At 40.8% G+C, this 15,086-nt stretch overlaps 1 protein-coding gene across 1 annotated transcript in view; it reads left to right on the top strand.

The window, feature by feature from the left end:
• WASF3 (WASP family member 3) overlaps window positions 1-14,744 on the top strand; it is an 81,514-nt gene extending 66,770 nt beyond the window's left edge. Inside the window, exons 8-12 of the mRNA XM_054164706.1 lie at window positions 90-207; window positions 6,080-6,255; window positions 9,828-10,091; window positions 12,563-12,933; window positions 14,025-14,744. Coding sequence (XP_054020681.1) covers window positions 90-207; window positions 6,080-6,255; window positions 9,828-10,091; window positions 12,563-12,933; window positions 14,025-14,182 — 1,087 coding nt within the window. The 3' untranslated portion in view covers window positions 14,183-14,744. The remainder of the gene's footprint in view (window positions 1-89; window positions 208-6,079; window positions 6,256-9,827; window positions 10,092-12,562; window positions 12,934-14,024) is intronic.
• The last annotated feature ends 342 nt before the right edge of the window (window positions 14,745-15,086 follow it).

The raw sequence follows: 15,086 nt of genomic DNA, 5'->3' as shown, positions 1-15,086 counted from the left end.
AAACTTGGATGATTGTCAAAAGTGAGTTTTCTTAGTTTGAAAAATACTGGTTCATATTTTCTTAGCTTTTCTTCTGCTGTTATTTCCAGGGATGATAAGAAAGATGGATTGAAGTTCTATACTGATCCTTCCTATTTCTTTGATCTTTGGAAAGAAAAAATGTTACAAGATACTGAAGATAAGAGAAAAGAAAAGAGAAGACAAAAGGTAAAAGCAGAAACACAATAGCAAATGTATGTATTACAGGTTGGTGTATGGGTATCCAGGCATAAGATTTGCTAGGTCACACTTACTCTGTGTGCGTGGAAACAATTATTCCTCTTTATACGTGTCTGTAGCATCAGCTGCTTCAGTTTTTATAGCTCATACTGACTATCTCAAGAAGTTGGCAAATTGATTTTTAGGAGGCCTGTTAGTTATCTTCCAAGACACTTTCTTTAATCCTGTGCCAGTATCTGCTTATTAGTATTCAGCAAAATGTCCCCGTTGTGCTTTGGAGGAAGACACCATGATTTAAGAGGGAAGGGGGGAGAAAAAAGGAGTTTGTGTTATGGCTTCCTTCATTTTCCTAAGTTCTTTATCCAGCAAGATCAGCTCCTGTAGCAAAACACAAAAAAATACTTTCTTGGATTTTTTTTTTCTTCCTAATGCCTTGATAGTAACTCTTCACTTAACTATGCCTGTTACAAGTTAGTAAGATTATAACACACAGCAAAATTACTGCAACAAGTTCAGCAACAAGAGAAGATTAATTTTAGGAGTAATTTTCTTAGAGGAAACAAAGTTTAAAACCAACTAAAAAAGGGCTTTTTCATAGAAAAATGCCTTCAGTCCTACTAGAATGTCTTCAGCAGTTGGATCCAAGATGTGTGTTGTGATGCAATCAAGATTTTCTTCATGGATTTTAATTCTGAAGGAAGAAAGCAGTTCCTATTTTTGCAGCTTCTTTGTGGTCATTTTTTAAATGTCAGATCTGAGGGCTTTAGGATATTTTGAGAATAATTGTGAAAAGAAACCCCACAACATCAACAAAAAAAAAATCAACAAAAACCCCCCAAAACTTTGAAACAGTGACTGCCTCTCTTACCTGGCAAGAAGGTGCCCTTTTAGATGGGTTCAGTGAGAGGTAAGAGATTTAAAAGGAATACAAACGAGACACAGAGTGCTCAGAGGAAATAGAAGGAAGCTACTTATTTATCTTTTATATTAGCATACCTATACATAGAATCATAGACTTATAAGGTTGGAAAAGACCTTTATAGATCATTGAGTCCAACACTAACCCAGCTACCTTGACCACTAAACTATATCCTGAAGAGCCACATATACCTCCAGGTATGGCAGCTAACACCTCCCTGGGCAGCCTGTTCCAACAAGTTTCCACTCTTTCAATAAAGAAATTTTTCCTCATGTCCAATCTAAACCTCCCCTGGCACAACTTAAGCCCATTTCCTCTTGTCCTATTGCTAGTTACTTGGGAGAAGAAACCAACACTGGCCTCACTACAGCCTCCTTTCTGGTGGTTGTAGAGAGCAGTAAGATACACGTGTATGTATAAGCAGGTAGCATAATATATTAGCATACATACACATGTAATATATGAGTACCATAATGCCTAATAAGTGAATATACATGCTAAAGTATATCTGTGTATGTACATCCTGTGTATGATGTGTGTATATTTATCCTAATATGCATTGTACCTGCTAAGAAATCAAATTGTAGATCCTGACTGGGAAGTCTACTTTCACAAAATTCTGTTGATTCCTTTGTTCCTGTTGCTAACCAAAACTTTCTGATTACCACATTTTTAAACAAACCTTAAAGACTTGGTTTAACTAAAGTTTTTGGTGAATTAATAGTTTTCATAGAATGGCTTAGGTTGGAAGGGACCTTAGAGATCATCTGCTCCAATATCCCTGCCATGGGCAGGATGCCTCTCAGCTAGACTTGGCTGCTCCAGGCCTCATCCAGCCTGGCCCTGAACAACCCCAGGGAGGAGGCATCCACAGTCACCCTGGGCAGCCTATTCCAGAGTCTCACCACACTCAGACTGAAGAACTTCTTCCTAAGATCCAGTCCAAACCTACTCTCCCTCAGCTTAAGACCATTTCCCCTTTTTCTATTGCTTAGTCACCCTTATAAAAAGTCCCTCTCCAGCCTTCCTGCAGGATTTCTTCAGCTATTGGATGGCAGCTATAAGGTCCCCCCCGGAGTATTCTCTTCTCCAGGCTGAACAGCCCCAGCTCCCTCAGCCTGTCCTCACAGAAGAGGTGTTCCAGCCCTTGGATCATCTTTGTGACCCTCCTCTGGACTAGGTCAAATAGCTCTGTGTTTTTTTTTATGATGGGGACACCAGAACTGGACACAGTATTCGAGTTTAAAAGTTCTGAAAGAAACAATCAGGTCTTCCAGTTAGGAGTGTGACTCCAAAATGCCTTCTGTTTTGAGAGGCATCTCAGTATTGAATATTAGAGTTGAAAGAGCTTGAGTAAATATTTTCAGCAGAAGCTATCATCTAAAGCAAAGTACTGGAAAATACTCACAGGGTTACTTGTATGATAGTATGCAAATGTATATGCAAGGTTATAATCCAGCTATATTCTCAGTGTGATAAGGCACAGAGCTTGTTATGAGACTAGGAACAATTAAAGCAGCTCTGATTCTCTGGTTTAGTTGTTGGGTTTTAGAATTGAATTCATTATTTCTTTATGAAAAATACACAGGGATAATTGCACCCTTTGGGTTTTTGCCTCCCACCTTTTCCCCCTTCAAATTTAGATCTTTTTTTGGTAGAGAAAGGGATAAAATGAAACTGTCAACTGCTATGAAAAAAAAAAAAAGAAAATAAAATTCTGATTTAATGTTAAAAAGGAAAAAAAAAAGCAAAATCTTTTTAAAAGTAGAAAAGAATATTGCTTTATAAATTTTTTTTTGGGAATGTTTTAGGGAGATTTTTAGGAATCCACTTTATATATAAAATTTAATTGTAGTTTATATTTTAGGCAACACTTCTCACTTATTTCCACCCATGGTATACTGATTGTAGATTTTGTCTCATTGCAGTCCACAAAGCCAGACGTAAAATAAGCTGAGTTCCAATCCTGTGGAATTATAGCCATACATAAACAAAAAAAATAGTACCTTTTGATTACTTCTACCTCAAGTGCTACTTGACCTGATTAAACAGATAGTAAGTATGAGGAAAGCAGCATGGATTTCAGTTTGCATGGACAGCTGTCACTTTGACAGGAGAAAAAAATCTGACTTTTGGTTTTCCAGAAGCTGGTGTGACAAATGAGCTTTGTATCATCTGGAACCTTTAGAGAGCTGGAGGTTGGGTGAGATGTCTCACAGGCACTGTTCATTACACAGGCTGCTTAACAGATTCTGCTTTTCTTTTGTTCTTGCCTTTATGCTAGCATTTGCCAGGAATTAATGCAGGGCATCTATAAACAATGTCGTGCCTGAAGTTGTGTTTTAAATCTAAGTGAGAATTCTTTATGCAATTTGAACTCTACAGAAGCACAAAACTTGGAAGGTGTTGAGAAACTGTGCAGCTGAAATAGATGTGTATTGTTTAGCAAATGATGAACTAGACATCCAAATGCAGTGCTGCTAAGCTAACTAAGTCTAGCTGGGTTTTAGCCTCTATTTTTCATGCAGTCAGTGAAGCCTGAGAGTACTCCTTGCACCAGGGAATTAGTTTTCTGATGTTATTTTGCTAATTTGCCTTAAATGCTTGAGCTGTTGCAGCAGCAGGTTTGTGAGGAGTTTCATTTTCTTGCCTTCAAATGCCCCATTTATTGTCTCTGTATTCAGTTAACTGCAGAGATTCAACACAGGCTTTCTCTAGTTTGGCTTTCAAGCGAACTTTTGCTCTGAAGAGAACTTACTTTAATTATTTAAGTTACAAAACTGTGCCAAATCCTCTCTTGCTGTTTGGTGGGGTTGGCTTGGTTGGTTGGGGTTTTTTGTGGGGTTGTTTTTGGTGGGTTTTGTTTGGCTGTTTGGGGTTTTGTTTGGGGGTTTTGGGTTGGTTTGTTGTTGTTTAGTTGGTTTGGTTTTAGTTTGTTTCTGGGGGGCAAGTGGTTTCTGCCAAACTCCCAGTAGATCAGCACCTGAGAGTTAAAGTTAATATTGACTTATGCATATACCAGTAATAGTCTGAATTGAATGACTGTAGTAGAGAAAAGGAAGGTTATTGTTTTACTTTATTGTTCTCAGTTTTTATTCTGATGAATGCTTGTTTAAGTAGCTGGAAATCTTTATATTTGGAGGGCATTACTTTAACAAAATCATTCTCCATTTCTGGTGATTGATAGGATCTGAAGTCAGGGCTCTAGGCTCATGGTTCCAGTGTTTTGAAAATATTGCAAGTACTTACTGAAGCTACTTTCTGTTACTAGCTCCTGCTCTTTATTAAGATGCCTGAAATATAATTTCCTAACTCTTGATGCAAATATCAGAATTAACTTAACTCTGTTTGAGGGCTGAAATGTGTCTGTGTTTGCTGGAATAATTTCTTGCCAACAGCTGAATGATGTACCTGTTTTCTGGCTTAACCCACAGCATCCACTTGTCTGCCACAGCTTCTATTACACTCATTTAAAGGATGTAACTCTCCTTAATATTGCTGGGCTTACCTAAGAAATATTTCTAACTAGTTATTTTGAAAGGTTTCAGCTCCCTTAGAACTCTTGTCATCGTCCTAAGGCACTGTAACTAGGGTTGTCACCATTGTTTGTCAAGGTAATTAAAGCATTACTGCTCTATTTGAGGTATATGTAGTTAGAGGTATATATAGTTTTGTCAGCTGCTAGTAATTGGCCTGCCCCACTGTTTTTGAAGAAATAAAGTGGTTTAGAGACATCTATGATGTACCCTTTTGGTGAGACTGGCTTTCTAGCTATCTACCTTTACTTTGGAGGTAGAGAATCAGCAATAAAATGTTTGCATATCAGCATTTTACAGACCTCTTCTGTAAGTACAAATGATTATGACCACATTCATGGAATATCAATATAATTATTTAACAAGGAACTGTTCTTCTAGCAGCCCAAAGTACAGTATGGATTTATTAATAAGTAAAACATATTTAACCTTTCTTAATTAGTGTGCTAAGATGTGGGCTCTAGAGGGAATCAGAAAAAAAAATCCAATACCTTCATAAATGCTGAAAAAAAGGAGCAGCACAAATCTCCTCCTTGGTTTGGATTGAGCAGACCTTATTTTTTCCCCTACTGAAGCAGCAATATAGTTTTTCTATTCATACCAAGTAGTCAAAAGTAGGTGAGAGAGGTCAGAGAGGTGTGGAAGCGTTGAGCTCACTGTTAGGAAATCTTACTGATGGATAAACACTGACAGTGATTTGGTCTGATATGATATAGAAAGATTTAAAAACCTAAACAGGCTGATTTGTCATGAAGCTGTCAAGCTCTAATATATTACTGGCCTGAATATTACTGACACATTCCAAGAGGATTAGTGTCAATCATTTTTATGTAAGATAATGGGAAACAATGATGAGGGAAAACTAGGAAGAATTTCGGTACTTAGTTCAAAGAAGGTGGAAGAAACTCAAACAAACAAAAAATGCTTTCATATAAACTATGAAACAGGGAAGGGTTTCAAAATTTTCCACGTTTCACCAAGGCCTCAAGTGATTGTGACCTTAACAGGTAACCAAAATAACCCTGAGCCAATCCAACACAAGACAGATTTGCAGGAGAAGGAAATTACAGGTGTCACGGGTCAGTCTAAATAAAGGGCATGTGATGTCAGAAGAATTTAAACTTTGTGGTGTTTAAAATCAGTCACATTTCTGATTGAGAAGAACAGCAGTGCCATATCACAGCAGCATGTGCATCCTCCAGGAGGAGGGCAAAGAAGCAGTCATACTACTAATGAGGTTGATAGCATAAGGAGATATTTTCAGTGCAGAGAAATTGTGTGAAGACCTGGCTTCATCTGTAAATCTGGTCTTATTTTCGTGCACTCTAACTGCGTGTTAACCAGCTTTTTCCCTTTCCCTGTTTTTCTCTCTTTGCATGCTTTATTTCTTCCCTTGGAACATTAGGAGCAAAAGCGTATAGATGGCACCACCCGTGAGGTGAAAAAGGTTAGAAAAGCCAGGAACAGACGCCAGGAGTGGAATATGATGGCATATGACAAAGAGCTTAGACCTGACAACAGGTTGTCTCAAAGTGTGTACCACGGAGCGTCTTCCGAGGGATCACTGTCCCCAGATACTAGGTCTGTTCACAGCAACTTTGTTTGTTATACCACACTTGTGTTTTCAGACATGCTAAGTAGGATTAGGTGGGGTTGCAGGCGGGGAGTAGTTAGAATAGACGAAACGTATGATGCATGTTCTAAAGCGCTTCTCAGTATTTAAAGCACAACTAGCAGGCTCTGTAATGTTTGGTTTTCCTTCCTCAGCTTCAGATGAGCGTTTTCCTGTCATAACATTATGCACTGTAGTGAGATGCTTGCTGCATTTGATCGTGAGTAGTTGTAGTTACAAAAGCATTTCACACGGAATCACACAGAAACCTTCAAGTTGGAAAAGACCCTCAGGATCACCAAGTCCAACCAATAGCCCTACCCTACAAGGTTCACCCCTAAACCACATCCCCAAGCACCACATCCAGGGCTGGTGACTCAACCACCTCCCTGGGCAGCACATTCCAATGCCTGACCACTCCTTCTGTGAAAATTTTTTCCTGATGTCCAGTCTGAACCTGCCCAGTTGCAGCTTGAGGCCATTCCCTCTTGTTCTATCACTAATTACCCAGAAGAAGAGACCAGCACCAGCCTGTCCACAATGTCCTTTCAGGTAGTTGTAAGAGAATGATGAGGTCTCCCTCTTTTTTAAACTAACCATCCCCAGCTCCTTCAGTCACTCTTCATAAGATTTATTCTCCAGGCCTTTCCCCAGCTCCATTGCCCTCCCCTGCACTTGCTCCAGCACCTCCACATCTCTCCTGTATTGAGGTGCCCAAAACTGGACACAATACTCAAGGTGTGGCCTCACCAGAGCGGAGTACAAGGGGACAATCACCTCCCTACTGCTGCTGGACACAGCAGTTCTAATACAAGCCAGGATGCCATTGGCTTTCTTGGCCACGTGGGCACACTGCTTGCTCATATTCATTTGCTTGTCAATTAGAACACCCAGGTCCCTTTCTGCCAGACAGCTTTCCAGCCACACTTCCTTAAGCCTGTAGTGTTGCTTGGGGTTGTTGTGACCCAAGTGCAGGACCAGGCATTTGGCCTTATTGGTGTCATCTGCAAACTTACTGATGACACACTGCCTTCATCAAGATCATCAATAAAGATTTAAGTCTGCCTCTACAAGGTACCGTCAGTACCCCTTCCTTTGTGTCTAGATTGTCATGTTATGAGGCTGATAGATTAAATATTTTCCTGTGATCTGCTCAGTTGAGCATACTTTTGCCTCTAACAGAATGCTTGAATGGGAGAACAGTTCAGCTTTATGGATGTCTAAAAAGCAAGCTATGAAACCAGATGCAACGCTATCACTTGTCACAGCAGAACTCCCTGCTTAGGGACACGCAGCAGAATTCATCCTCGTTGACTGAGATTCCCTTTGAACTCAGTGAGAGTTGCCTTCTCCTGCTGTGCAGAGAAGTCTGAATTTTGTTTTTTTCACTAGAGGATTTTCCCACTTTATTTCTTCTGTTGGGGTTAATTTCAAGCAGTAATGTTAGGAATAGAATCTACTGGAAAAAGTATGTGACGAGTTAGCGTTTCAGTTGTTGAGTGGCCAGGCTGAGGAAGCAGCAACCACAGCAGATGTGCAGACTCATACTTTTAGTCTGCTGTCTAATGGAGTTGAATTAAAATAACTACAAAAAAAGAAAAGAAGAAAAATCTGGTCAGACCTTTGTATATTTAATGTTTTGGTGTTTGTGAAGAATACTAATCTTGTAATTGAAACAAAAAATAGGAAGAAAGTTGCTACTTCTGCTTCAATAATATATATTCAGACCTCTTTACACTGAAACATTTTAATTACCAATTCTTTTTCCCCCTCCACGTTGTCTAATTAAAACCATTGCCTTCTATTTGTCAGTCTGTAATGTTTGACTAAAGCTATCCCTTACACAGATTAATGTGGTAGAGTGACATTGGTGTTCAGCTAGCAAGTGCAAGATAGGGAATTTTTTCATCATGAATTTGTTTCACATGTTTCAAATCTTTCCCTAGCTTTAACACCTTTTTTTTTCTGCCCCCCCCCCCCAGGATTCCCAGGTTGAAGTAATTATATTAAAGTGATTTGTTTTTACCTCCCAGCAGCTTCACCGTGTGTTGGACTGTTTGCAGACCCTCAGAATGTTTGCAGTCTGTAGGATTTTATTATTAATGTTTTGGTTTTTTTAAGTGGAAATGGTAGGGTGCATCATGATGTTGGACACTGATGTTGTGGTACGATATAACTTGAAGAGTTAATTTTGTGAGTGGTAATGAGGTGCAAAGAAGACTCTTTGGGTTTTATCTTAGGACAGTCTTAGCAGTAGGAACTAAGCTATAAAATAACCCCATACATGTGGAAAAAATTACTGGTTTAAAAGACTTATTTGTGCTGACAGCTACTGCCTCAGCAGTGTTTTACAAATAAGGTCCCAAAGAAGTTGTTTTGGCTATGTGGTGATTCTTATTTAATGCTGAAGTAAAACAACCCAAACCCTCGTGTGTCTTCTTTGCTGATTTAAAGACTAGTGCATTAAATTTTCACATCCAAGTGTCCAGGCTGTGGCAATTTATAATGTATTTGTTATACCTGTTGTACTTCAGAGAGAGAAACACAAGCTGAATCCAAACAGAAACCAGCAAATTAATGTGAGAAAAGTAAGAACAAGAAAAGAAGAGTGGGAGAGGAGGAAAATGGGCATTGAGTTCATGAGTGACGCAAAGAAAATGGAACAGGCAGGAAGCATTAAAGAGGACAAAATGCCCAAAGGGTTTGTTATTTTGTTTTACTCAAAGCCCTGGCTTTTTGTTGCTTACCTTGCTTCCAGTCTTACAGATAAGTGCATCAGTTTACTGTGTTCACTAAAAGCCAGGCTGTACCATTGCTCATTACTAAACCAACCATTTGCAGTAATGGGATGAAGAGATCCTTTTGCTCCCTCTCTTGGGCCTATTTGACAGAGCATCCTCGACTTTGTATCTTTATGAACTCTCTGCTCAACTAATATTTGCATTTCCCAGTTTCTCTAAGCCTTTCCAGCAAAATTAATTGTGCAAGCAATCAAAAGCATTTCCTAACGTTTGAAATGGGCTTTCTCTGCTTTGGTGAAATACATTCTGCGAGTGCTTGCAATATTGCTTTCCCTTTTCTGCTGCCACTGTTACCTTAAGGTGAGCCTGATTAAGTAGTATAATTTCCAACTGTCAAAGTCATTGGCAGAAACAATGTGCCTCCTTATGGCTAGTAAAATATTCTAAAGTCTGGTGAAAGGTCTTACACTTTTTTTGTAGGATGTTTTGCATGCAGCTAATATACTGAAATATGGAAAGTGCTCTGTTATATTGACTTTTAGACTAATTTATTTTCAAGTTGTGTTAAGCTGAACCATGATTTTGTTTCTTTGTTTGGTTGGTTTGTTGTGTTGTGTTTGTTCTTGATTTTTTTGTTTTTTCCTGTGGACTTGCAAGTGAATGGTGCTTGGTAAGCAGGGAGTCCTGTTGCAAGAATAATTCTGACTGCATTCCTTTTAGCTTTTCTTTGTGACCTTTTAAATCATACCTTGTTTCGCTCACATAATCTGTTCTTCTGCATCCATTTGCTTTGACTGTAGGTCTCATGCATCTGATGTTACAGACTATTCTTATCCTGCTACTCCGAATCATTCCCTCCATCAGCAGATAGCAATGCCTTCATATGGAACAGGAGATGGTCCACAGTACATGGCAGCATCCCAAAGCCATGAGCATGAATACAGACCACCTTCCACCACTGTACGACATGCTACTCTAAACAGACCTCAGCAACCACCTCCACCTCCACCCCAGCCTGCAGATGGCCAACATAGCTCAGTACCTGTGGTACCAGCAGAATATGGGTAAAACTCCTGGTGTCTTCTAGTCAATTCTGGACAAAACTAGAGGGATGCATGTCTTCCATAACCACCATGACATCTGATGCATGCACACTGAAAGACCCCAAATAGATTAGTTATCTGTCTGGGGAGGACAGAAAAGAAATTGGCATAATTTCTGTGTGTGAGGTGAATTTAAGTAAAAGCAGAAATAATGAACTGTGTACTGAATGTGGTGAAATCAATCTGCTTGCAAAGTATCGAGTTCCTAATGTAGTATTAAGGAAGAGATAATTTTCCTTTGAAGTGGAAAATGGTTCCAGCATAGTTTGTGTAGTATCTTAAACTTCAGGAAATGTGCAGAAAAAGTGCCGCTGAATGTGATTAATGTGGCAGTCTGGGTTGCATCCCTGAAATGTTTCTTTCAAGGAGTTTATGACAGAATTGGAAGGCATCTCCTCAGACACAGAATCAAGTCTCCTGCTGCCACAGAAAGCTCTGTAATCCAAGCTATGAATTTTTCAAACTCCCACGTAGATATTTTGACTGAATGCATTCTGAAGGAAGACTTGCTCCCTAGTGCTGGCTGTTGAATAGCAAGAAAACATCTGTTTTCTCACCAGTCTGTGCCTGCTTGTTCTTTTGCTTAAATATCTTAACCTGCCAAGGTGTAACCCTGGGAAAGCTGTAATCATTGCTGCTGCAGTTGTTTTAAACTAAGCAAGCCAAGGTTTTTCAGCTTGACTTGATGCATCCTGGGAACGCATTTGTGCGATTCGTGACTTTTTATGCTGTAGTTATGCTACGATTGACTGCTCCAACCTGAACTTTCTCTGTTACTTCCAGTTTGTAACAGAAAGACTTGTGCTTAGTCCCCAGGTACATGACCGCTGCCAGCGTTATCACAATTGTCATACATTCAAGAATCATAGAATGCAATAGGTTGGAAGGAACCTCTACAATTCATCTAGTCCAACCTCCCTGCAGTAAGCAGGGGCATCCCTAACTAGATCAGGTTGTTCAGAGCCCCAACAAGCCTGACCTTGAATATCTCCAGAGATGGGGCCTCCACCACAACCTTCCTAGGCAACCTGTTCCAGTGTTCCACCCACCTTCATAGTAAAGAACCTGTTCCTATTGTCCAATCTAAATCTACCTTCTCTAGTTTAAAACCACTGTCCCTTGTCCCAGTCCTACATGCCTTTTTAATCCCTCCCCAGCTGTCTTGTAGGCCCCCCTTCAGGTACTGGAAGGCCACTATTAGGTCTTCCCAGAGCTTTCTCTTCTCCAGGCTGATGAGATCCAACTCTCTCAGTCTGTCTTTGTAGGAGAGGTGTTTCAACCCTATGATCATCTTTGTGGCCCTCCTCCGGAACCTCTCCATCAGGTCCATCCTTCTTGTGCTGAGGGCCCCAGAGCTGGACCAGATCACAGTAGAGTGGCAGAATCACTACTCTTAATCTGCAGGCCACTCTTCTGATGCAGTCCAGGTCACAATTTGCCTTCTGGAATGCAAGTGCACATTGCTGGCTCACATCCAGCTTCTCATCCACTGCTGACAGTGATTTTCATCTACCATTGACAGTGATGACATTCAGTGATAAGTTGACATATATCACTGAATGTCATCAGTAACTTTGCTTCAATCTTGTCTCCTATATCTAGTACTTTACCTACTTCATAACTCTTAATTCCCATTTTTTTCTGCTTAAAAATTCTTTTAATGGCATTTTAACAAAGAGATCAGCTCTTCTCTGTTCCTCCTCTTGAATGAATAATTGGAATGAATCAGTTTAATTACATAATATTTAAATCAATAAACTTGACTAAAGTCAAGGGAGGCCCAGGGATGTGGTTGAGGTCCCATTCCTAGAGACAAGCCAGATCACACTCAATGTGGCTCTGGGCGGCCTGATCTAGTTGGAGGTGTCCCTGCTCACCGCAGGGGAGTTGACAAGATTAACCTTTGAGGGTGCCCTCCAACCCAATGCAATCTGTGAATCTGTAAAGAACCACATGAAATGTATGACAGACCTTTGGGTAAACCTTGCCATTCATACTTTCCATTGTGCTTCATGCCTCTATCTTTTATTGTTTATTAATGTTGGCTCTAATGCTTGGTCTTCTGTGGAAGTTATAGGCTTAGTCTACAGGTTTGGTCCCTTCTTCAGAGGCATTGTGCTTCATGTTCTCACAGAGCAGATGTATGGCAACAAGCATAGCTTTATGCCTAGCTAGGCAGGACTGTTAAGTTAAAAATCTCATGCTGGAGAGCTGGAAGAACACTGTCTTTAACTTTGTCATAGGCTTTAAATCTCAATGTATTATCAATATTTGCCAGTTCACGTGTTTATAATCACTTTCATGTTTAGCTCAGCAGTTCAAATTCCTTTGAATCTGGTTTTAGCTGAGGTTGGATGAGAGCAGTTTAAGGGGTGGTGATTCTCTAAGCCCTGACTTCAATACATGAAATGTTTTTGTTTTGTTTTATATAGGATGCTTCCAGCTCAGATGGTGGATTATTACAATCCTGCAGGTCCTCCCCCTCCTCCTCCTCCCCCTATGATTCCTTCAGCACAAACTGCATTTGTTAGTCCCCTTCAGCTTCCCGTGCCACCTTCCCATTCTGGACTGGTGACGGGCTCAACATACGCAGCTACACATCCTCCTCCTTCTAGTGGGCTTGTTGTCACTGCTCCTCCTCCTCCCGGCCCACCTCCTCCCCCTCCAGGCCCTCCTGCTGCAGGTTCATCCCTCTCTTCCTCCCCAATGCATGCTCCCCCAGCTACAGAGGCAAAACGCCACGAACCCGCGCAGCCGCCAATAAGCGACGCACGGAGCGATCTTCTTGCTGCCATTCGGATGGGTAAGTCAGCACTGACTTCTGGTTGCTTTTGGTTGATTGGTTGGTTTGCAGTGAAAGCAGTGTGTCTTCCAGTGATCTGAGTTCATGGCTTCTGTTCCCAGCTTGGCAGAATATCATTGAGAGACTAGTTAGGCACAGGTACCATGCACCTCTTCTAACATTTGTCAGCTCTGACTGGGATCTCTATCTAATACCTAAGGATGTACAGCTTTGTCCCACATATTCTACTGTTTGGGTGGACATAATCAAATTAAAACAGTACTTGTGCTCATGATGTAAAGTGGCCAGTAAATATACTTGGGGTTTTGCTTCTGGTCAGAGTTCTCCCACACTAGGCTTCAGGTCTTCAGAACAAGAGGACACAGTCTCAAGCTGCACCAGGGGAGGTTTAGGGTGGATGTTAGGAAGAAGTTCTTTGTAGAAGGAATGATTGGCCATTGGAATGGGAGGGAGGGAGGTGGTCGAGTCACCATCACTGGAGGTGTTTAGGAAGAGGCTGGATGGGGCACTTGGTGCCATGGTTTAGTTGATTAGATAGTGTTGGATGAGAGGTTGGAGTTGATGATCTCAAAGGTCTTTTCCAACCTGGTCTGGTCTATTCTATTCTATTCCTATTCTATTCTATTCTATTCCTATTCTATTCTATTCTATTCCTATTCTATGCTGTTCTACAGTGCTGGGTGATAGGTTGGACTCGATGATCTCAAAGGTCTTGTCCAACCTAGTTAATTCTGTTCTATTTGTGTTCATCTCTGGATTTTTACCAATGAGTAATGGCTGTTCCTGACTTTGCTTAGAGTACGGAGCTGTAGGTCAGTGGTATTTCCAAATACAATTATGGAAACTTTCCTCTTCAGATGAAAAGGACCTGTACTGTCTTGAATATTTAGTTTTAACACGTTGTTGGCAGTTTGAGAAGCCTACAAGCCTTCGATCTCTGCCAACAGATTCCAATCTAGTCTAAGTCAGTGATTTCCCCTTTTCCCTTCTTCCTGAGCATACTGTTGGAACACAAAAAGCTCACCAATGTCAATATGAAATTTAAAATCCCTTCTGCGGAGCACTTTGTCTGAGAGTGATTGTCTCTGCAGGAATCCAGCTGAAGAAGGTGCAGGAGCAACGTGAGCAAGAAGCGAAGCGGGAACCCGTTGGAAACGATGTGGCAACCATCCTCTCAAGACGCATTGCGGTGGAATACAGCGACTCCGACGACGATTCGGAGTTTGATGAGAACGACTGGTCGGATTGAGGCCGGAGCCAGCTCGGTGCCAAGCCAGGGCTTGGCTCCAGCGGTTACTTTCTTAGCACGCTGTAAAGCAGGGCGTTGACACGCATTACGGCTAGCGATCAAAGTGCTAAAATTGAATTGGTGTTATTCAGAATGCCGTAGCTTAGCAACTCTGGTAACAATGATGTGACGATGCTTCATGCAGCACAGAAACTTGTCTTACTTTCAGTATTTACTGCATAATACTCAAGTGCCACTAAATGTAGCAAATCACGTGCTGCGTGCAAAATATGCTGCAGTTGTTGCACTGTTACAGAACCAGCATTTTAAGTTTATTTTCCTGATCTGGAAGGGGTCAAGAAAAAAATAATATGGTTGTTTATTTGTTTGTTTTTAATTGACTTTACATCTTACTCTTTTAATGATGTAAGCAGCTTAGGTACTTGTGAATTGGTCTGGTTGTTAGTCTTTGAGGGCAGACTGAAACGTTGAGTTCCCTAAATATGACTTCTAGGTTTTTTGATTAGTTACTAATTATGTCCACCCTAGTCTATTTATAATCACTTCTGGGCTTAGGTGTTTGTTGGGGAGGTGTTTTTTTTTTTTGCATACAGAATTGATTTTTATATGATCTTTCTTTTTATCTTAAAAAAACATAGCAGATGAGGGAAGGTGTGTTTTGAGGAGCGAATCCACACGCTCCAGAACGGACGCTTTGTGAGCAAAGTGGCTGAGTGTGCAGCAGTACCAGCTGTGGGTCGATGGCTGCTTGTTGGGTAGAGTACTGGGTGGGGGTGGAGCAGGCGGGTAGTGGATGCACATCCCCGTTACAAATGGTGGATAAAATACTTGCAGAGCCTTTCCGTTCTACAACACTGACCAACTAGATGCAAAGACGTCAGGACAGATGTGGTGGAAGCCATAC

The sequence above is a fragment of the Dryobates pubescens genome, chromosome 10, assembly GCF_014839835.1.
Source record: "Dryobates pubescens isolate bDryPub1 chromosome 10, bDryPub1.pri, whole genome shotgun sequence".
Lineage (NCBI taxonomy): Eukaryota > Metazoa > Chordata > Aves > Piciformes > Picidae > Dryobates > Dryobates pubescens.
The sequence above is the reverse complement of the archived record's forward strand: the minus strand, read 5'-3'. Positions and strand labels throughout refer to the sequence as shown.